This window comes from Sminthopsis crassicaudata, chromosome X (assembly GCF_048593235.1).
Source record: "Sminthopsis crassicaudata isolate SCR6 chromosome X, ASM4859323v1, whole genome shotgun sequence".
Lineage (NCBI taxonomy): Eukaryota > Metazoa > Chordata > Mammalia > Dasyuromorphia > Dasyuridae > Sminthopsis > Sminthopsis crassicaudata.
In genome coordinates this window covers 21,242,082-21,264,842 of record NC_133623.1, presented here as the reverse complement: position 1 = coordinate 21,264,842, position 22,761 = coordinate 21,242,082, and the positions used below count along the sequence as shown (strand labels likewise).

The following is a 22,761-nucleotide window of genomic DNA, read 5'->3' as shown; positions in this document are numbered from 1 at the left end:
ATTTTGAAAAGCACAAATAGAAGATGGCATATCTGAGTATATCAAGTATAATATACCTCATTTCAGATGATTTTATAATCTAAAGGTTAAACAATAGAGAAACAAGTAATATACCTGATTTATATGAATTATCCCAGCAAAAGTTCAAAAAACATCACATATTTTTAAGGATTTAATGTTTGGTTTGGTATTTTTTTAACTTTATTTTTCTTGATGATTTAGTGTTTAAATATAATACTTCCTAAGCAATGGAGACATGAGAAAGCACTGACTGAACGGTTCAACACAGATCAATCTGTGAGAGTTAGCATTCTGGAATAGTTCAAAAATTGAAATTTGTAAATCAATAGATTCTGGTGCAAACAAATTTATTTTGCAGAATGCTAAATGACAGAACCGATAAAGCAGGTAGCTAATTTATACTGTAGAATCTAAAGCCTTGAACTTCAGAAATGTCTGGACCGGAGTCATTCCTAGGTTGTATGGCAGCCACTCCTAGTGAAGTACACCATTCCAACCTATTTTGACACTGTGAACTGTCACACAAAAGGTCAGAGGCTATATTAGAAGAACTCCCAATGTGGAATCATGGGATTCCTCAAAGACCAGGAAAATCCTGATGGTTTGGGAATTCAAGGCGAATATATAAGAAGCCCAAATTCCAGATTCAAACTAGAACTTTCAATTTCCAAAAACTGCTACAAAAGCCTTCTTACAATCGAACACTTAATGTGTCCTGAACTTGCTTATCACATTCTCTTCCTTCCTCAGCAAAGTTTTCAATACAAACTACTGAAGGATTATTTTCCCCAAGTCATTTCAACTTGATACTGGAAGCAAGTGTAAAGATGGGCCTTGCTTTTATAGGAATTCCTTTTGGGACCAGCACATCTCTTCTATAAAGGGGTGAAGGCTGGAAACTCAAAACGACTATAGCGTCTTGGGAACAGAAGTAAACCATATACTCATAGCTGCTGGTACACTGTAAAACAACAAGATGAAGCCCAACATCCAGTAACAGGAAGGTTCCCGAGCTGGCGTGCACACGATGGTAATTTGGCCAAAACAAAACAACAATCAAGGTAGAATTTTACCTGATACTCCTTTATCCAGGACAACAATCCTGAAAAGCTGAAACTGGCCCAGTTTCCTCCATAATAGCTTCTTCTGCAGCAGCAATGAAACCGACAAGAATGAAAAGGAAGAAAACATCAGGAAATGTTCAACACAATTTACTCATCTCAATAAATAAAACAGCTGTGAGTGCAGCAGGCGCCACCGAGTCCACTAGGCTTTGGAAACTCCTTTTGAAGCCCTTTACTTCCTGAGAGCCCCATTTAATGGCTTGTTAAAGCAACTAGCAAACTTGGGAAAATCAGGGTTACCTGGGTTGTGCAGTACAAACCCAAAATATAAATGGGGTTAGGAGTTTAGGTAATCTGCACATAATGAACCATAGGATTAGGGCTGGAGGAGATGTAAAAAAAGTATCTAATCCAGCCCCTTCTTTTTACAGATGAGGAAACTGAAGACCAGAAAGGTCTTCACATAGCCATTAAGCATCAGAGGGAAAACGGTCAAACTCATGTCTTTTTCGAACTAAAAGGCTCTTTGCACTACAACACTGATGAGCTCTTCCTCTGATTGGAGGCCAGGGCTCTGGTACCATCCATGGCATAAAGTGAACAGCCACAGGGCCAAAGAAATCATTTTCCAGCTCTTACTCACCTCCCCTTCTCCACCCCCACCGCTACCCCCACCTTTCATCTGGCTTATCTCTACATGACTCCCTCTTCCAGTTCCCTGGATTCTACAGAGGCAAGTTGACACTATGATTGTGCTAGAAGATGGGGTCAGGACAAAGTGGATGGAAAAGACCCGGGCTGCCCTGACCCCCAGCAGGGCTTGACTTCATTGATTGTATTTTCCCACTCTCCCAAAGCATCCTTCTGTGGGCTTGAGGACAATTCATTAAAATCTCTCAGTTCTTTGAATTTTGCCCGAAGGTTCCTTCTACTTAATGTACAACACGTTGCCCAGAACCCACCAGAGAGCTTCCTGGCATTTTCTTTGAGAATTCCAGCTATCACAGCAATTGCACATGTCCACGGCCTCAGTTCAAAGGCTGGAATTTGAGGAACTTGGAATCTTTGATCCCTTAGGTTAGAGATCAGCTGGGGGGAGAGAGAACAGGGATGCTGAGGCTCCCTTCCTTCCCCTAAGGAACACAGATTACCAAGCTGTATATTATACTGATGAGGTCCCAATGGATGTTTTATACATAGAAAGAAACTAAAGAATTGATCCCTGAGGCAGGCAGGGAGAAGGCACTGATAGAGATCAGTTTAGCTGGGGAGGTTGACCAGTCTGAACTCCAAGTCGTGTCAAACCCTTGAGATCTACCCTCTGTGGAGGTCTTGAGAGGCCTCACCTTGCCAGACCCTGTCAGAAATCCCCTTTGTGTTCCCGAGGTTAAATTTTCCCTATAAAATCTACTCGTGGGTCCCATGGGATGCCATGGCCACTGCCTTCCTTTGGGTCAGTTCATCACGGCAAGCACTCTGCCTCATGGTGTCTTTTCCCTTCCTCCTTGCCATGTGGTATTTACCCTAACTCCACTACACTTCTCAACCTCACTATTCCTCCTTCCAGCTAACTAACTCTTTTAGAGTGCTATGTCCCTTTCAGGATTTAACCTGCCAGCTAAGGGCACGCCCCAACCTCCTGGGGTACTCCCTTTCTACTGGATAATCATGAGTTCCACTGAAGAACTTGTCTTTCATGTGCTCTCCCACTCTATTTCATATTTGCTATTCCTGGTGTCTCTTGTGTCCCTTCAGTTTATCTATATCCTCTCCCTAAATAAACCTATCTTTTGCCAAAGACCAAGACCATTGTGGATTCTTCACATGACCAAACTCCAAGTTTTGGTGCCAAACCCCACATCATAGATCACATCAATACCAGGCCAAGCTGGCAAACAGGCCACTTGTTTCAATTTGAACAGCTTTAGCACAAAACAAAGACACCAAACTTAAGTCACCGGAATCCTTCAGCTTTCTTTTACAAGTCTCCAACATCAGGTTATGAGCAAATGCTTTTGGCTCACGTTGCAAAGCTTTTCATGGGGATAACACACAAGCAGAAGTGACCCCAGGACAGCCAGCAAGAATTCTCAAATCTTGATCACATGTGGATTTCCAAGGAAGCTTTCTTCAACTCACAGCAGTGTGGAAAGACCACAAAAAGATCACTAGATGGTCCCAGATCCAAATCGGCCACATACCCTGGCCCCCTTTTCTCCTCTGTCCCGGTTCTAGTGATCTATGGACTAATCCAGCCACCCTGGAAAAGGTGAAAGAAATAGAGGGACAGGCTTTGAACCTCTAATTTCACTGGTCTGGGGACTTCCCAGAGGAAGCCACTCCCTTTACTAATACAGATCAACACCTCTGCAACTGGTGTCAAACTCAAAACCAATTTGCCCTCCTGCAAAGTCCCAGAACCAGATGAAATTATAATTGGGAAATCTTAAAATAGGATTAATAAAAATATGATAAAACAAAGAAAATCTCAATGTGTGGTTTTCTAAATCAATCTGCAGTCCTGGGGATCTGCTTCTATTTGAGTTGGACAGCATGGGCCTAGAGTTATCCAGGGTCACACAGCCAGTGTGTGTCAAAGGCAGGTTTGAACCTAAGCCCTTTGTGACTTGAAAACGCCAGCTCTCAATACAAGACCAAGCCAGACTTCACTCCCTCTGAAAGAAATGACCGAGTCACTATGTGGACAAAATGTCTTCTCCTGTCCTCCCCCCATATTCAGTCCCAGGGCTTCTGACAGAGCTAAGCGGGGCTGATATTTTTCCATCCATGTCTCATTTTTAATTTTTCCTGTTGATGTGCTCTTAACATCACCATCTGGTGATCTCATCCAATTATGTATGTAAAAGGTGAAGCACAGTTTTCATTAGTCTAGTCTCTCTGACAAAAGAGGGCAACATAATACCAGTAAACTAGCCAGGTAAGACCAAAGAGATCTCAACAAAATTAGCTTCAAAATTTCCGTGATTAAAAATGAGATTTAAGCCATTTTTCAGGACATTTCAATATTGCCTAATACAAAAAGTGCAGATGGAATAGTTAACATTAAAGCCAGCCAAGATCACATGTAAAAAGGAAAAAAGAAAAAAAAGAAAAAAAAAAAAAAACCAACAAAAATGCTTTTAAATTTTGCCTAAATTTATAGGAGTATCTTGCAAATTTGATATTCAAATTCCATTTCTCAAATGTGATTTCCTCTGGCTTTAGGACTACTGTAAAACTTCTCAAAAAGGTTAGGTTACTGATTTTAAACATACACACGCAATTTATTTTAAGGACAAAGTGAGAATTTCCTGACTTCATGAAAAAAAAAAAAAAAAAAAAAAAAGGAAAAAGGGTATGGGAAACTTCCTGCCAATTTTGTGTCACAACTGCCTCCTCACTTCAACTCCAAAGAAGCTGCTCATGATGAGGGATGGAGTTTGATATCATTACCAGGAAATAGCTGGAGAGAGAGCCTCCATTTCAAGCATTGTGGCTCTCTGAAGCACCAAAGGACAGAATCTACCCACCACTCTCAGGCAGTGCGTGAAACATTCAGGGCTGTTCTAAGTTACCTCATTTTTCACTACTGAAAAATCTCCTCCTGAAATTACCAACACCATCCCATAGGGCACTTTCATTTTCTAAGGCAGAAAAAATTTTGCAGTCCTGCGGCTGAAATAAGTCTGGTTTCCCTGTTGAGTAAAATCTATACTTTATAACTGAAGAAAAAAGGATTTCATTTTTCTAATATCACAATGGTACCATCAGGTTGCCATCCATTTTTTTTTCTTAAGACACAGTAAGGATATGAGCTACAAAAGCTGATTCCACTAAGCCTAGTAAAGTCTTGGAAAAATGAAATCAATATCAAGATAAACTTTCAAACTCTTCCCAAGCTTTGCATATTTTTTCATTTAAAAATAGTGCCCCACCCCCCCAAAATGTTTTTAATTAAAAATTTAAACAAATATCTATGAGAACAAAAGGTTTGGCAATTGTCAATGTTGTAAAATTACCTATGCATATATCTGATAAATAAAAACTATTTTAAAAAATATCTATGAACAGGAAAATATCTTATAGGCAAGTCAAGAGATGGAAAGAAACTGTCCTATGAAATGAGACCAACATTCATGAACTCCTGTCTACTTTTCTACCATGCCCCATAATTATAATCTGATATGGAATTTTCCACAAAAGTCTTCTGCAAAAGATTTTTAGCACATTCCCATAATTAACTACTGAGTGCAAATAGAAGTGATTTTAATTCCAAAGTACAAGAATCCCAATGAAAGGAAGAACTACTGACATTCTCAAAGGTGTTCACATGAGAAATGCTTTAAAGACACCAACACCCAGGGTTACAAACGTCTGCAGGCCCAACGTTGTGGAGAGTCGAGTTCAGCTTGCTGAGTAAAAAGTGGCCATCATCCATCGGGCACTGTCACTATCCAGAAACATCATCCACCTTACACATTTCAAGTGCTTCCTCAATGGATAAGCATTTACTTGTGCCTTCCATGTGCAATGCCACAACTCAAGGCCCAGAGGATGTAAAGACAAAAACCAAAACAGGCTCAAGGAGTTTATACTACTACAATGAGGGGAAAGAACAAATATACAGAAGAAACAAAGTGTCTGCAAAGTAAAAACATAATTAAGCACTTCCTTTTAATCTCAATCTCCCAGGGGTCCTGGAAGCAGGAGACAACTTTACTAAAATCCAATTGAGGCTCTCCCAGATGAAATGGCTTCCAAAGGTCACCGCTAGTAACCGAAGAAACAGCTTTTTCCAATTTAACACCATGCCTGTGCTACAGGACTCTGTCTTCCTCCAGCCCTTAAGAGAAAGGACTGAATTCACTGGAAAACAATCACTTAGCTAGTCTTACGATTAATTAGACAACATCTAAGTCCTCATTAACTAATTCACATACTAGCAACAACTCAGACACCAGAAATTTTGAGTTCAACACCAGTGATCTTCAAAGTGCAAGCCATGGCTTGATCCAAAGGGATCTGTGCTCAACCAGTCAAAGGTAAGAAGATGGGTTACATCTCACCCTTCCTGCAAAAGCCAAAGAACTTGTCTCCAACCCACATTCTCCCCTCCCGAAAAACAACTCAGCTATTGCCCTCTACCCTACCAATTCATAACTTTTCCATTCAGAGCCAGTTATTGACCTCTCAGGGCAATTATAATTTAACAACTTTTTAAACACCCTTAGCAACAGATGCCATTGGGAAAATTCTTTGCCCCTCTATTAATCTCCCTCCATCCCCAGATATAAGCCTTCTGCCTCATGGATCACCTTCAGGGCAGCAGATGCCCTTTGGAAGACAGGCTCTGGGCTTTGGGCAGTGGCCAGTGAGCTAAAACTTGGGTAATCTTCAACTCTTCACTCTCTCTCACCCCGAACAGCCAATCATTTGAAAAACCAAATTGTGTGCATCTCTTGTGTCTATCTTATTGTCTCAGATCACACAGCTACCTCCCTCATTCAAGCCTTTTTCACTGTCTCTAGCCTGGACTGTTCCCAACAGCCTCTAAACTGGTCTTCCTGCCTCTAGTCTCTCCATATCCAATCTCTCTTTTCCTAAAGAGATCTAATTCACTCTCCTCAATAAATTTCAGTGGCTTCCTATTGATTCTAAGATAAATATCATTGTATTTTATACATCCTTTTAATTATTTACTTATTGTACTTGCACATTAAGTACAAATTAATAAATAATTATCGGTACAACAGAATAAATATATAATTTATAACTAAGTAAGCATGCATATCAGGAGTATATGCTCAAAATATTTTTACAAGATCAAAAAAGTTTGAGGACTAACATTGTGACAAAGGCACTGAACACAAATCCTAACTACTCATTTCCTCTGTTGAGGGTCTGGGGAGACTATTAACAAATCTTACATAATATGAAGTCTAGACTCTCTTTTCTACCCTAATTCATGTAAATAATGGCCATGGGAGTAATAACTTTATAACTTCTAATGTTGAAATGACTCTTCATTTCTAGAACCTGACATAACACAGGTTTTATTGCCTGTCTTGTGTTTTAAAGTGAATATGCAATTATCTTCTGGTATATTGGAGCAACAGGACAATAATTATTTGGCATTACTCCTAATATCCATTTATCAGTTAGCACTGAGCCCAATATACTCAGCACATTAACAAGAGTCATGATTCAGCCCAGAGCTGGTACAAAGTACGCACAGTTACTCATGGCTCAAGATGTTCCTTGTTAACAAACCAGCTTGTATTCAGGTTTTCTTTCATCCAATTCTTTTTTACTAATAACCTACTTTACCTGGTCCAAGGGGAAATGGCTTGGGGGGAAAAGGTTAGGAAATGGAACTTTCTTCCACCACCATTCCTCAATACTAAATAAAGTAGAAAACATAGGCCCTTAAATTTAAGCAGAACTTCCTCCTTAGCCAGTAACCAGCTTTCTCCAAAGCTCCCGGAGAGGTAGAGCAGCTTCTGAGAAAGGAATGGCAGTAGCTTGTGATTCTAGCTGCCACAACTGCAAGAAGACCACCTGACTTTCAGGAACTGTTTGAGGAGCATCCAACCATCCTGCACGATCAATCTCTCCCTCACCCATCAGATCTGACACGCTTTTGAAGAAGCCCAAACGAGGAGGTAAATGGATAATGCTGAAGCAGTAACAGATTCTTCGTCAGATTTTCATCTCCTTTTTGTCTTAAGGCCAAGCAATGTAACCTCTTCTCTTTCTGTTAAGTGAGACAGCCTCCTTTGCATGATTATACACTTGCATTCTCTGTACCTGGCACACAGCAAGGACTTAGTAAATACTTACTGACTGACCTATCTGACTACAAGCTCACTCAGGGCAGGTACTGATTTGTCTTTAGAACCTAACATGGCTATAGTGCATGAAACAGGCACATAAAAAGAAAAAGATCTGCTGAAGTGAATTCTCAAATATTTCCCTGCATTCTCTTTTCATATGTCTAGTCTTTTTCTTTGCCAACTCTACCACCAAAAAAAAATAATAATAATTAAAAAAAAATCAATAAATAAAGTATTCCAAGGACTAAATCTATCACAACAACACAAAAGGAATAAATAAGCCTCAAATCAAGCACCTGATGATGATGGGATGGCAAAATAAGAGTTCCTTTCTAGAAAAGTGATCCCTTTCCTTTTTTTCTATCATACCTTTATTTGATCTAAAATCAGAATAGAAAGAAATGACAAGTATTTGGAAATTTTAAGGAAAAAAATTAGAATCTCTATTTAAAACCATGTACAAATTGTTCTATTCTATGTAAAGGATATAGGATCTTCCAGAAAAACTTTGTCAAATAACCATTCTGTATTTTGCTGATGCAATTTATAAAAGGCCAAGATACATGATTCACCCCACTTTACTGCTACTGCAATCACAAAGATTCATTCATGCATAAGTTGTACATATATCCAATATATGTAATATAATAAGCTTTTAAGAGCCAAATATCAAGTACCCTTTTATATAAGGAGACAAAGAAAAATGAATTTAAGTGATTTCTCTTAAAACCAATGCAGTAGTCTGACTCATAGCGAAAATTAGTTAATTTCCTCTTGGACCCAAAGTCACAAAATTTGAAAATTAACAGGAAAAAGGGAGCGGGGTGCAGGGGGAGAGAAAAACAAACAAACAAACAAAAAACCATAACAAAATTGTGGGGAAAAAATGAAGATTGAGAGTATGAACAATTACTGGGAGAAGAACAACACTAAGTTCACAAGAATATAAACTTTTGGTCTTCCTGTATCTTCTTTTTAGTAACTTCAAGTTGAAACTTAATGCCAATCTCTCCATTTTGAATTGCAAATTGCATTTCTAAATCATTTAGCATCTATCCTTGAAATTTCACATGTCAACAGCTCATTAATATCTACAGTAAATGTAGCTCTTTGAAAAGAACCACAGATTTTACAGTTATTGAGACAGATAGCTGGCACACAGAAATAGAGCTCCTTCAATTACAATTTGGCAGAAGCTAACTTTAGTTTAAAATCTGTCTACAGGAATTTATGGCAACACAGCAATGAAGTGACTATTTTGAATAAGATTAGCTGCTGTTGATGGTGACGCTTGGACAGTGTTTATAAATCAACAGAGGTTGCACTTAGTATTTTATAATGGGCCACTTCAGAACCATCAGCCACCATTACTTATGTGGTATATTATGATAGATGCAAACAATAGTTGAAGATTAAAGTAATAAGTTGATCTTTTTAAGGCAATGAATGTAATATATACACATAAATAGCTCTGAGTTGATGATTGCTCATAATAATTTCTAATAATTTTTAAGCTTCGAAGTTTTAATTAAAGACAAGTTGATTCAAATAAGGTAAATTATACCAATCCCTTTTTAGGATGAATTAGATAAATATTATGATTTATGAAATCATTTAAGTCCATACGTTCTAGAATAAAGGCAACCAATGACATTTTCAACTGAATACTTAAATAAATCTGACAAAAGTCATTTTTCATCGATTAATTCTAAATTTTAAGGGTCATCCTTATTGCAGTTCTGGAATTCTGCGAGCTCACCAAGTCAAGCTGATTAGGGAGAAAAAAAAAATCATAGTGTTGCAATAAGTAAAAGAAGCAACTGTACAAGCTTACCTGAAATGAATGCCATATTATTATTAATCTAGGGACAACTCAGTCCATCAATGGAGCTACCAACACAATGATACATGTAACCTTTCCAGGATAATTCTCCACAGAGCATTTGATTTTCATTTTTCTAAGAAACTTAACATTGAACATTATTTTTTAAAATTTGCTTAGAAATTTTTTATTCAAATTAATTCATCTCCATATATCAGGTATACCAACAATTTTCCAATATGCTTTCATTTGAATTCTTTGTCCATTTAGTCTCTTTCCCTTTTCCTCTGATACAAATCATAGAATTACTACATGCTTCAATAATGTTTTCTTTCTTCACTAAGCATTATTTCATTAAATTCTTCCCAAATTTCTTATGCTTATTGTTCATATTTCCAATACTATTCCATTCCATTACATGAGGGCACCACAGTTTATCTAGCCATTCCCATGCTGCTCAATGGTTAGCAAGTTTCTACTCTGTTTGGAAGATATTATGGTTATTATATATAACACTAATAAAAATACCTTAAAAGCACATTTTATTGTTTTGGGCAACACATTCAGGGCAAATTACCAACAATAGAAGAACTAAGTATGACTGTTCTGGTAACTTTCACCACGTGTCACCAAATTAATCAAAATTATAGGTCTGCAATTCTACCAGAAATAAATAAGCATGCTTGTTCTTCCCCAACTCCACTAGCATTATTCTTTATTTGGTTTTCCTTTTGTTTTACTGCTGTTTATAATTTAGGACATTTTGATAAACATGAAATGGCATCTCAAAGTTGATTTAACTGGCAACACTGATCATTAACAAGGTTGAGTATTTTTCCCACGTAACTATCAACCATTTATTTCCTTATTTGAAAATTTTCTGGTCTTATCCTTTTACTATTCATCTGTTTTGACTGAAAGTTACCACTATGAATTTTTAAATAGTTCCTTATACATTTTAAACTTCAGATTTTTCATGTGTCAGATTGCCAAATTTTCTCATTTCATTTTTTCTTTTTCTTTTATACTTTGTTGTTGTTGTAGTTGTACATGAACTTTTTAAAATGTGGTCAAGCATGTCTACCTGATCCTCAATAATTCCTTCCACTTGCTGAATGAAAAAAAATATATTATTTCCTCTCCACAACTAGGAAATGCTTCACTCTTTTTTGTTCCATTTCTCCTAGAGTTTGTATTGAAATGTCTAAGTCTCTAACCCAGATGGAATTCACTAAGGCATAGACTGTAAGTCATAATTCTACACCTCCTTCCGAAAACTAACAACCAATTTTCCCCAGTACATTTGTTAAATAATGAATTCTTTCCCCAGTTTTTATTGGATAAAGATTTGCCATACAACTAATCTATTGTATACGGGATATCTTGTGTACCCATTTCATTTCAATGATATATTTTGCTTTTGGATAAATCCAGTACTAGGAAGTTTTGATAATGAGTTTATAAAGTTTTAAAGTTTAGGAATACAACACTCCTTTTATCAACTTCGCTTAAGTGTAATCATTAATATGCTTGCTCACTTATTTTTCCATATAAATTTTGTTATAATTTTATCTAGTTCCACATGCCCAAAGGGCTATAAAACTATGTATGTACTTTGATCCAGCAATACTATTTTAAGTTCTGTATCCAAAAGAGATCTTTAAAAAAGGGGAAAAAGGCACACCTATTTAATCCCTCGCTAGTCTTTTTTGCACTTATTAGTATTTTATTTTGGGGGAGAGGGAAGAGAAGAAGGGAGAAAAATATAGAACTCAAAAATCTTACAAAAATGAAAGTTAAAAAACTATTTTACATGTAATTGGAAAAATACTAATAAATGCAAAAATTGAAAAATAGCCCAAAAAACCAGTTCCATGAAAGCAATTATCATAATTCAAGATTTAAGAAATCTAAATGCATCTGAGAATAAAAGTAAATCCATCTCAGTAACTTGAAAACAGAATCCAATATAACATTTGGAAATACAACCTTCACATCCTTACCACATTCTATTATGAGATCTCTAGACCTTCTCCAACACTGAACAACATCTACTAAGCAGCCATTTAAACATGATGCACTCCTACAAGTAATCATATCTACCTTCCCACATCAGGATGGCCCTAAGCAATTAAAAAGCACCAAATCATGAACTCTTGTTTTAACAACGGTAATGATGAGTCGGTCTTTCCTGTGACCAGACTGCAAGAATGGCCAAAGCAGGATTAGGACTAAATTTTTTGGGCTAGAAGCAATACCACAACAAGAAGAAGTTATGGCAAATTAGTTTTTTTTTTTTTGTTTGTTTGTTGTTTTTTTTTGCCAAGTTTCCAGAGTAAAATGGGAGATATAGATCAAATGATAAAACATGTACGTGAATTTGGAATAGTCATTTATCATTCAATATATTGCCTTTGTAAGGTCTCCAATGGTATGCCCCAGGGATTTGTCCTTAACTCTGTACTAGTTAACTTAAATCTTTACTAATGACGTAAATAAACGAAGAAATGGCAAGATTATTAAATTTTCAGAATACAAGCACTCTAGTTGTTTTTTTTTTCCTTTCCCAATGGGGGTGATGTTGGTGGTAGAAGACAAGAGGAGATAAAACAATCCCTCTCCCCAAAAAGATGGTCATGGAAGGACCTTTAAAAAATGGAGAGAAAAAAGAACAGAAGAAAGGCTAAAGGAAAGCACAGAGCTGGCAGTTTTGAAAGTTAATATATTGAAAGCTAATATGAAAGTTAATATATTAAAAAAGAAAAACAAGTTGTACATGAGAGCCCTACAACTTCATCAAGAATCCCCTCTTACTGTTTTACTATGTGTATGCAAACATTCATTCTCCTAGATGCTGTTCAAGTTCCAAACAAAAATTATTTTCACAAATTTGCAGGTAACAAAAGTTGATAGTCACGATCCAAAAAGATCTGGAAAAGCTAGAATCCTAGGACAATGTCAGGGAAATTAAATTGAATAGGGATAATGGTTAGCATCAAAAAACAAACGAACAAAAAAATCACATATATAGGATGGGAAAAAATGGCTAGATGATAGTTCAACTAAAAGATAACTGGAAACTTATCAATGAAATACAGATCCCAAGTTATATTACAAGACCAGTATCAAATCTATTTGGCAATGGTTAAAAGGCTATCAAAGGAAGAAGCTAGACAAGTAAACAAGCAGAATAACCAGTATCCAATAGAGCAACTACTAGAGGAAAAATTCCCTAATGAACAATAGTAGCTGGCATAATTAAAAAGCAACTGGGTTACATAAATGCAATAAAATATTAACAAGCCAAAGGAAACAATAAATATAAGGAATCCCGAGAAACAAAAGAAGACTTCATTGTCGTACTGAAGAGCAAAGAAAGCAGAACCATTTGATCAGTAAGCCATCATTAAAAGCCTGCTCTGACTACCAAGACAAAAAATGAAATACAACCCCTGTCCCCAAGGGGATTACATTGTTTATGGAGAGACAATATGTACATATAAAAGTAAACACTAAAAGTTAGCACTTAAATATATATGCAATATATATATTATATATGTGAGAAACATATATAATACATATAATAAGCACTTAAAATATAATTTGACAGAAACTAGAGATTTGAAGAAGCAAAAGTGAAGCAAAAAATGAATTCTAGGCATGGAAAAGAAGTAAGGCAAAGACTCAGAGAATAAAAATGGAATGCTATATAGTAGGAACAGCAATTAAACCAATTTGGCAAGACCACAGGGTAGATGCAAGGAAAATAATATAGAATAAAGTCAGGAAGATAAGGTGGGTTTCAGGTTGTGAAGGCCTTTGACAAAGGACTTTGTATTTCATTCTAACAGCAACAGGGAGCCACTGCAGTTTACTGAGCAGTAGAGGGACATGATCAGATCTGTTGCTTCGAAAAATCTCTTGAGAAGAAGTGTAGAAGATGGAGTAGAAAGTGCTAGGTAAGGCAAGGAAATCAATGATGAGGCTATTAAAAACATCCAGGAAAAAAGTGATAAGGCCTGAGCTAGGGCAATGGCAATGTGAATGGAGAGAAGGGGAGGAATACAAGATGACTTGTGGATGCACAGTCAATAAGATATGGCCACTAAGCTATTAGAAAAGTAAGGTGAAATAGACTTGTGATGGAAAGAGCTATCTGCATCCAGAGAGAGAACTATGGAGACTGAATGTGGATCAAAGCACTTTGACTTGTTGTTGTTATTATTTGTTTGCTCGGATTTTTTCTCCTGTTTTCTTCTATCTTTTGATCTGATTTTTCATGTGCAGTATGACAAATGTGGAAATAAGTTTAGAAGAACTGCACATGTTTAACCTATATTGAACTGCTTGCTATCTATGGGAAGATGTAGGAGGAAGGGAAGGAGAAAAATCTGGAACACAAGGTTTTGCAAAGGTGAATGCTGAAAACTATTTTTGCAAGTTATTTGCAAAAATAAAAAGCTATAAAAATAATAACAATAATTAAAAAGTGAGGTGAGAAAGAGATGATGATTTCAAAATTGAGAACAATGGTGGTACCCTTGACAGAAACAGAGTACTTAAGAAAGGTGACAACTAACATCCTTCCAGCTGTGAATGTATATGTTTTTTTTTTTTTTCCTGTTTCCAGCAAATATAATCAGATTCAGCTTAAAAAGGAAACAGCAGGAGCAAGAACTAAGGCCACCCTCTTCCACCCCTCCTCTCTTCCCATGTGGGGGAACTTACTGCTGACACCTCTGAGCTAGAATCATCTCTGTTTCCAATTAAGCAGAAAGGACAAGCAGATGGAGTCAGAACTCAGCCTTCAACTGTGGTCCCAAATCTCCCTGGGGAGACAGAGGCAAATGCTCACTCTCCACGCCGGGCAGTCGGGACATCCCTCACTTATGGCCAGTAGGAAAGCCCTGGCTCTCCTTTCTAGGAGCGGGGCAACATGGCTTCATTCTGGGTCAGTCACCATCCAGCTCTGGTAGGAAGTTAAGCGAGGGAGGGAGGAAAGTAGGAGGGGAGGGGACTGTTGGGCTTTTGGCTTGGTATTCCCAGTGGGGAGCACAGTGCCTGGCACACCATAGATGCTCAGTAGGTTCCTGCTGAAAGGAATGGAATCCAGAGGGAGCAATCAGGATGGGGAAAAGTCTTCAGATCATGCCATATGAGGATTGAATGTTTATCCTGGAGAACAGAAAAAAGACTTAGAATACGATAGTTTTGGTCAAGTAACAGAGATTTTTCCTCAAAAGAATGGACTTGTTCCGCCTAATCCTAGCAAGCCACAACTGACAGCAATGCAGAAAAGTTACAAAGAGGCAAAGTTAGACTTGATATAAAGATTAACTTCCAAACAATGAAGAGTGGTACAAAAGTGGAATGCATTGTCTTGAGATGTAGCAGCTTCTCTCCCAGCTGAGACTCAATGTCCACATAGAGGTGATCGATGTTCATATATAAGTCCAAATAGACGGCCACTTAAGTTCATTGTGACACAGATCCTGGCATGCTATCAACAGTGTGACAACAACCCAAAAAATGCATAGAGAATCTTAAGCTTCCTGAAGATAAGAAGTGTCCAAAAATTAGGAGATAATGGTTCCCATTAATGGTCAGACCAAGTGCCACATTTAAGAAATAATACAGATAAGTCAAAGGAAATATAGAAGAGGACAAACAAGATGGCAAAGACTCTTGAGACAGTGTCAAATGAAAGTAAATTGAAGAAACTAAGGATGTTTATAAGCTAAAGAGAGTATTTGGGATTGGGGAGAATAAGAGCAATACCTGACAACAGTCTTATTAGAAAGTCTACCGGATAAAAGAGGAATTTGATTTATTCTGCTTGATCTCTGAAGGCAGAACCTAGGAATAATTCAATTCAAGCAACATTTATTGTGCCTACTAAATGCAAGCAATGTGCTAGCCACCAGGGATACCAAGACCAAAAGAAACAAGGGGTACCACAACTATATGCAAATCAGCATGTTACAAGGAACACCATGGAGGAAAAGGGGAGTGCCAACTGAGGGAATCAAAAGAAATTATGAGGATGGTAATAACCCAAAGATACACTCTTTTGGTTGAAGCTCTGTTTAGAAAGGATATTTTTGAGGGCTGGGGGAAGCGAAACAATTAAAATCTTCACATTATGTACTACAGCAATAACCCAAGCGCATCAAGATGACTGTCACTTCCAAGCAATGGCATCATGGTAAACCCAGACAACTAGCTGGATACATGGGAAGGCCTATGCTCTAAAAACTCATACCCCAATGCTGCAGATCTGAAGCCTTGACACAAAAAGAAAAAGGGTGCTTCATTAGTTTCAAACATCTGGAATATTTCTCCTAGACTCTAAAGTTTCTGGGTTTTGTATGCAGTTTGGGAAAAGGTTTTTCCTTCTCTAGAGAATGTTGCATTCAAGAGATCAAAACAATTTTCACTTTGTATTTTTATAAGACTTCCTGCAAAGTATATGGACCCTGACCAATGAAGGCTACTGTTGGTTGAGAAAGGGCTAGGATTCTAAAATTAATTAATTATGGGAACAACGCAATGAATTATGTATGCAACTGTTCTTGAGGTAGGTCCTCTAGTCCAATACAGGAGCTTCATCACCTCAAGAATTTCTTGATTCTCAACCAGAAAATCCCGATTATTAAAGGTTTAATATGGGAAATGTGTTCAAAACAAATTTGGAAAAATATAAAATACAAACTAGTAACAGATCAGCTAGGTGGTGCAATGGAGAGAGAACTGGGTTTAGAGTCAGGAAGACTCATCTTTCTAACTCCAAATCGGGCCTCAGACACTTATTAGCTGTATGACCCTGCCAAGTTTCTGAATACTGTTTGCCTCTGTTTCTTTCTCTGTCAAATGAGCTAGAGAAGGAAACAACAAACTACTATGATATCTCTGCCAAGAAAACCCAAAGAGTCAGTCAGACAGGACTGAAAAACAACATGACACAAAGATCACTCAATTCTGTATATTGCAAAAAGTATAATAGGACATCTGGCTGTCCTCAACCTATTTTTTTTTTTTTTTACGAGAACCCTACCCTAATAGGAGAGGGAAAAGATGAATGTGAGCTCTTCAAAGGCTCTAACAGAGGAGAACAAGGACAGGCAAATCCTCAATCAAAAAAGAAAGGCTTTGAGTCTTCTGATAATCAATTAAGCATCTTAGAGAAGGCTCATGCTAAGAACACTGAGCACCAAGGGATGCTCTACAAAACCACAGCACATGAAATCCTATGTGTGAATGCCTGGAAGGCAGCAAATGGCAGCAATCTGAAGTCTTGGGAAATCTAGAGGAAAGAATACTAGAGTTAGCACCATGAAATCTAGGTTCAAATTACTTCTCAGCAGTGTGTGACCAGGGATGAAGTTCTTAAACTATAAGCCTCAGTTTCCTCATCTGTAAAGTGGGGATGATAATAATATCCACTGTACTAATTCCACAGTAATGTCTGGAAGAAAGCACTAAGAGCATACATATATAGGATATATACAGTTTGGCTGAGGAGAGGGGGGAGCCAATTGCCTCGAGGAATAATTTACTGCTAAAAAAAAAAAAAATCAATTCATGTGCATAAATAAAATTCTCAAGTATTAATCAAGCAATAAACATTTATCAGGCATTTACTATGTGCCAGGCACTGTGCTAAATACTAGGGATCCAAAAAGAGGCAAAAGACAGTTCCTGCCCTCAAGGAGCTTACAATGTAATAGCAGAGAAAACATGCAAACAAATATATCCAAAGGAAGATAAAGAGGAAATAATTAATGGAGGGAAGACATGGGGATTAACAGAGATTGCAAAAGGCTTCCTGTAGAAGATGGGAAGCCAGGGAAATCAATAGGCAAAATTGCAGAAAGAGAATGTTCCAGGTATCAAAGGCAGCTAGAGAAAATCCCCAGAATCAAGAGATGGGAGTGAATTTGTTTGAAGAACAGGTAGGTGGCCAGTGTCAGGGCATCAGAATACATGTTGAGGGGTAAGGTATAAGAAGACTAGAAGAGTCTAGGTCATGAAGGGCAGTGAATGCCAAAAAGAAAATTTGGTATTTGATCCTGGAGGCAACAGGGAGCCAGTGGAGTTTACTGAGTGAGGTGGAACATGATTGGACCTCTGTTTAAGGAAAATCACTTTAGTGGCTGAATAGAGGATGGATTGGTGCAGGGATAAACTAAAGACAGGCAGAACTCCCAGCAGGCTATTTCAATAATTCAGGTGTGACATTATGAGAGCCTGTACCAAAGTTGTAACAGTGACAGAGGAGGGAAAGGGCCTATTGGAGACAGGATATAGAGAGGCAGGAGAGGGAGGTGAGAAACAATGAAGAGTCCAAGATGACAATATTGCTCTCCATGGTAATAGAGATGATAGGAGGCGGGGCAGGGTTTAGGGCAAAAGATAATGAATTCTGGTTTGGACATGTTTAAGATGTCTACTGGACATTCAGTTTGAGCTGTCAAATAGTTTGAGATTTGGGAAAGGAGGTCAGCAGAGAGGTTGGGTAAGGATAGGCAGATTGGCAATCATCAGAATAGCGATGGTAATTAAATCCACGGGAATTGATTAGATCACCAAGTGAAATAACTGGCTTTGGGGCAGAGTACTGTACCCGAAAGTCAGCAAAAACTTAGGTTCAAATCCTGTTTCTATCGCTTTTTAACCATGTGACCACAGGCAAGTCAGAATCTCACCGTTTTAATCTCCTCATCTGAAGGATGAGAATATTATCTCCTTCACAAGGCAATGAGCCTCAAATGAGAAAACATTATGTACGTGCTTAGCAAACTTTAAAATGCTCCATAAATGTTAATTATTATTCTACAGAAAGTCTCAATATTTTGAGATATATGTATCTATATTGATATCTATGCAAATACTGACCTGTACACGTGTGTGTGTGTGTGTGTGTGTGTGTATGTATATATATATATATATATATATATATATATATATATATATATATATATATATATATATATATATATATATATATATATATATATATAATAACAGTTTTAATGAACATCAATCATGATAATCTTTCTACTCTCAAAGTATAAATTCTTATTTTTCAGGCATATAAGTACTTAGCAAGTAGAAAGGGCTGGTCAACTTACGAATCAACATGGAGAACGCTCTGGCCACTCCTTGAGCAAGCAGCTGCAATGATGGACTCCGGCAAGCCTACAAAGATACAGATTATTATCATTCAGAAGGTAATGGTCACAGAATGTTTATATCAGCACCATGTACAGCAGCCACTTTAGCCCCCCCCCCCAAAAAAAAAAAGTCTCACCTTTTTATCACATTATACAATTATATTATTAGACTTCAGGGGTAACTTATGATCTTGGGAGGAAAAAAAAAACCTCACCATGTGGGTCAAGTATTAAGGAAAAAATATTGATGATCGTCGATTCCTTTTTAGATTTGAGTCAACTCAATGAACTTCATCAATTCAACAGTTCTTAATCCAATAGCTTAATCCAAAGCCCAATTCCTGCAAATATTTACTAAGAGCCTATGTGTTAAGCACTAGGGGAATATAAACCCCAAGGTGATGAGATCCTGCTCTTAAGGAACTAACTTTCAAAGAGGAGCACACGTGGTCACAGATGAGCAAAACCAGGATATATGCTAAAACAGTGTGGGGTTCACAGGTAAGGCAGCACCTGAGCTAAGCCTTAAAGGAAGCTACGGACATCTGGAGGCTGAATGTGGGAGAAAAAGTATTCTAGGTAGAGGGGGAGAACCTATGCAAAGATGTAGAGGTGAGAGCTAGACAGGTGTGTCATGGAACACAAAGGGCGATGGCCTTGGTGTAAGAAAAACAATCACCTCTTCTTCCAAGACTAAAGGAAAAGGAGAGAATTGGGAATACTGTCAAAGAGCTATGAAGCCTGCAAGTAGAGAAAACATGGAACTTCTGATAGGATTAATTCCCAAATTAATTTGATCATCATTAAAGTAATACTAAAAATAGAGATTACTCTCTAAAGAAAATACCACACTATCAGCACATCCCACCTAATAGTACTGATTCACACATTAGGTAAGACAATATTCCAGGAGGCAATTAATAGCAATGGGATGGGTTATAAAGTGAAGAGACTTCTCTGAGAATGGGGTGATTAAAAACTCCCTGAGGTGGCCTCAGGGCCAGGAGCTTGATGGGCTTTGGCTGTAACATATGAACAACATGTTACTTGGGATGACTGGACTAACCAAAAAACCCCACCACGTCCCTATTATCAGCAATCTCACCATAGGAAGATGCTAGTACTTCACTATCTGGGAGCCACGCAGAAGGGTCACAGGCCTTCTGTGGAACTTCTCCATCAAGCGAGATACTGTACATAAAGCACTTTGAACATCTAAAATGCTCTGTAAAAGTCCCTTATTATCACAGCATCTGCCACTCAGCTGGAGACAGCTAATCTTTTTATTCCAACCAACAGAAAGCGTTTTGAAAGCACAGGACCAGTCAGTCACTTGTGCTCCTGGCTCTTTCACTATAATTCAACACCAAGAGGTTCAGCTTTTTATCTCAGGAAAAGAATATGGGCTCATCGTTTGGGCATGGGACTGCGCTCCATAGGAGGCATTTAACTGAGCATCACATATACTATACACTAAGTACCTAATTCTTTTTATATGCACACTGAGGCAATTGACATCGGAGTTCCATTGAAAAACCACATTAACCATCAGCTCCAGCTTCCTTCACTGAGGAAGTACAGTTTTGGTAAGTTCTTTGGGGATATACCAAAGGCCTTAAATTAAAAATCAGCACTTGGAAATAAGCCATCATAAAATTCTAAATGTAAGTCAACCTTAACTTTGGATATAATTCAGGAAAAACTAAACCCAAACTTGGAAGGAGGGCAGTGAAGGAAAACAGAAGGAAAGATTTAAGACATTGCAAACATTCAGTTCAATCTGTTAAACTTAAGTTATAGCACCCTGGATTCCAGAATATCTGCAACTATGTTACACCTACAAGAATAACTTTTTTATATTACTGAATTCAACCACTGTGATAACTTAATATAGCTAAAGTTAGGAATTGAGGGGGGGAAAGCCAAGAAAATTCAAGGAGAATGAACAATCATTCAAGTTCATTCTGGCTTCCCAACCTCCACTTCATCCACCCAGCACTGTGAATTGCCAGCTAACCAATGTTACCAGGGGCAGCTAGTGCCATAGGGAAGCCGTGAATGCAAACACAACATGGCAATGATCAGCAAAGTGAACTTGGGAGAGCTCTCATTCGGGTTCAAGCACAAAACAGTTCCGGAGGCAGTCCATGATCTATTTTGTATCTCCAAGGACTGGGCAATGAATGTTATTTGGGATGTAGTATCAGCAGTTATGAGTCTGAGGAATTAGATACTTATCAGAAAGCAGCATAATACTGCTTGGCACATTAAGAGGCCTCCCTCAGTACTTCAAGGGCCTGGGCTTTCCTCAGAGTGGGACCCCTTTGGCCAATACAGAGCGCGCTCTTTCCCTCTCTCTCTCTTCCTCTCCCTCTCCATCCCCCCCCCCCAACTGTGGAAATGGTTTTCCAGACTTGCTTTGGCTGAAAAAAAGGCAGTCAACCTCATGATGAGTCTATCCAAACTGAGCCAAGCTAGTCTTCTGACAAATGATATCCATAGCCTGTCATTCAACTGGGAACGCAAACATAAGCAGTAATATGACAATCATAAGAAAACTGCATGTGGGGCCTATATTCAAAGCTCACTCACTTTCAATGGGCTCATATTCAAAGCTTTTCCAGGGTCGCAGGACCTGCCAGAGCTGGTGCTCCCCTGGCATAGCCTAGGGGAAACCACAGGGACCTACATGTTGCCTAGACACACATGAATATAATAAGTATGAACACACACACCCAGATACACCTCTTTTTCCCAACCCTTATAATTGACATTTAAATAGAGATTTAAAATTTGGAAGGAGTATAGCAGAGATATCTCACTTTAGTTTCAAAACAATCACTGGAGGGTGGACGGTGAAAACTATCTTTGCTTGTATTTTGAAAAGCAAAAAGGTATTATTATTAAAAACCAACCAACCAACCAACCCTTGGAGATGGGTCCTATAGCTACCTCAAGCCCCATGATGGAGTTAAGGAAAACAGGGCTCAGGGGTGGAGAGAAGTCCCCACGAGGACTCAGTTCCACCAAGAGAGATGCAGATCAATTGCTGAGCAACTTAGACTCTTAAAGAGTTGCCCAGGGCACTGAGAATGCAGGTTAGAGCCCTGCCTGGGACTGAGGTGGTACCAGAAGCCAGGTCATTTTGAAAGGGACCAGATCTCTACCCACTATTTCACAATGCCTCCCATTCACAGCCCTGGTCACAAAGCTATTAAGAGTAAAAGAAAGCAAGTCTTCTTGATTTTGAGGCCAGCAATGCAGCAACAATCGGGCACTGCTTCTCTAGAGCTGGAGAATGATTAAAGTGTTATTTAAAACCGCTTCCAAGTACCAGAACACAGCCTGAAAATCAGATCTCTGCAATGCTGAATTCCAATATAGCTAATCTCATTCATGTAAATATTCCCTCAAATGGTCCTCACTCCCACCTGCCCATCCTGGAAAGTTCTTTTCTCTGTCCTCCCACCCGTTTACCACAGGAGATTTCCCTCCCCCTCCTCTGTGCTGGGGGGCCCTTGTTAATGTTTACTGGCAACACAAGGATACCAGGCTTTCCCACTGGCATCTCTCATTCACGCCATGTGCCAAGTCCAACTGCTTTTCATTCATCTTTCTTGCTGACACTCTTCATATTGATCCTCTCCCAACACTGCATCTCTCTATTGCCCCTTGGGTCGGCCTCGCCTGCAGTCCTTCACGTGACTCACAGTGATACCACAACACTGGAAGAATATTGGAATTAAAAAGATGGGCCCTGTTTCAGGGAGATGCTTGGTGATGTAAAATAATGGCCATTTCCCCAAAGCAATCAAACCTAGTTTCCCCTTCCAGTGTTCAATTTGAGG

The 22,761-nt window shown here is 38.3% G+C and overlaps 1 protein-coding gene across 1 annotated transcript in view; it reads right to left on the bottom strand.

Moving 5' to 3' along the window:
* Nucleotides 1-22,761, bottom strand: part of CHM (CHM Rab escort protein) — a 175,450-nt gene that overhangs the window by 128,270 nt on the left and 24,419 nt on the right. Inside the window, exons 2-3 of the mRNA XM_074278021.1 lie at nt 18,872-18,938; nt 1,095-1,167 (exon numbers count right to left, since the gene is read on the bottom strand). Of these exons, the coding sequence (XP_074134122.1) occupies nt 1,095-1,167; nt 18,872-18,938 (140 nt within the window). The remainder of the gene's footprint in view (nt 1-1,094; nt 1,168-18,871; nt 18,939-22,761) is intronic.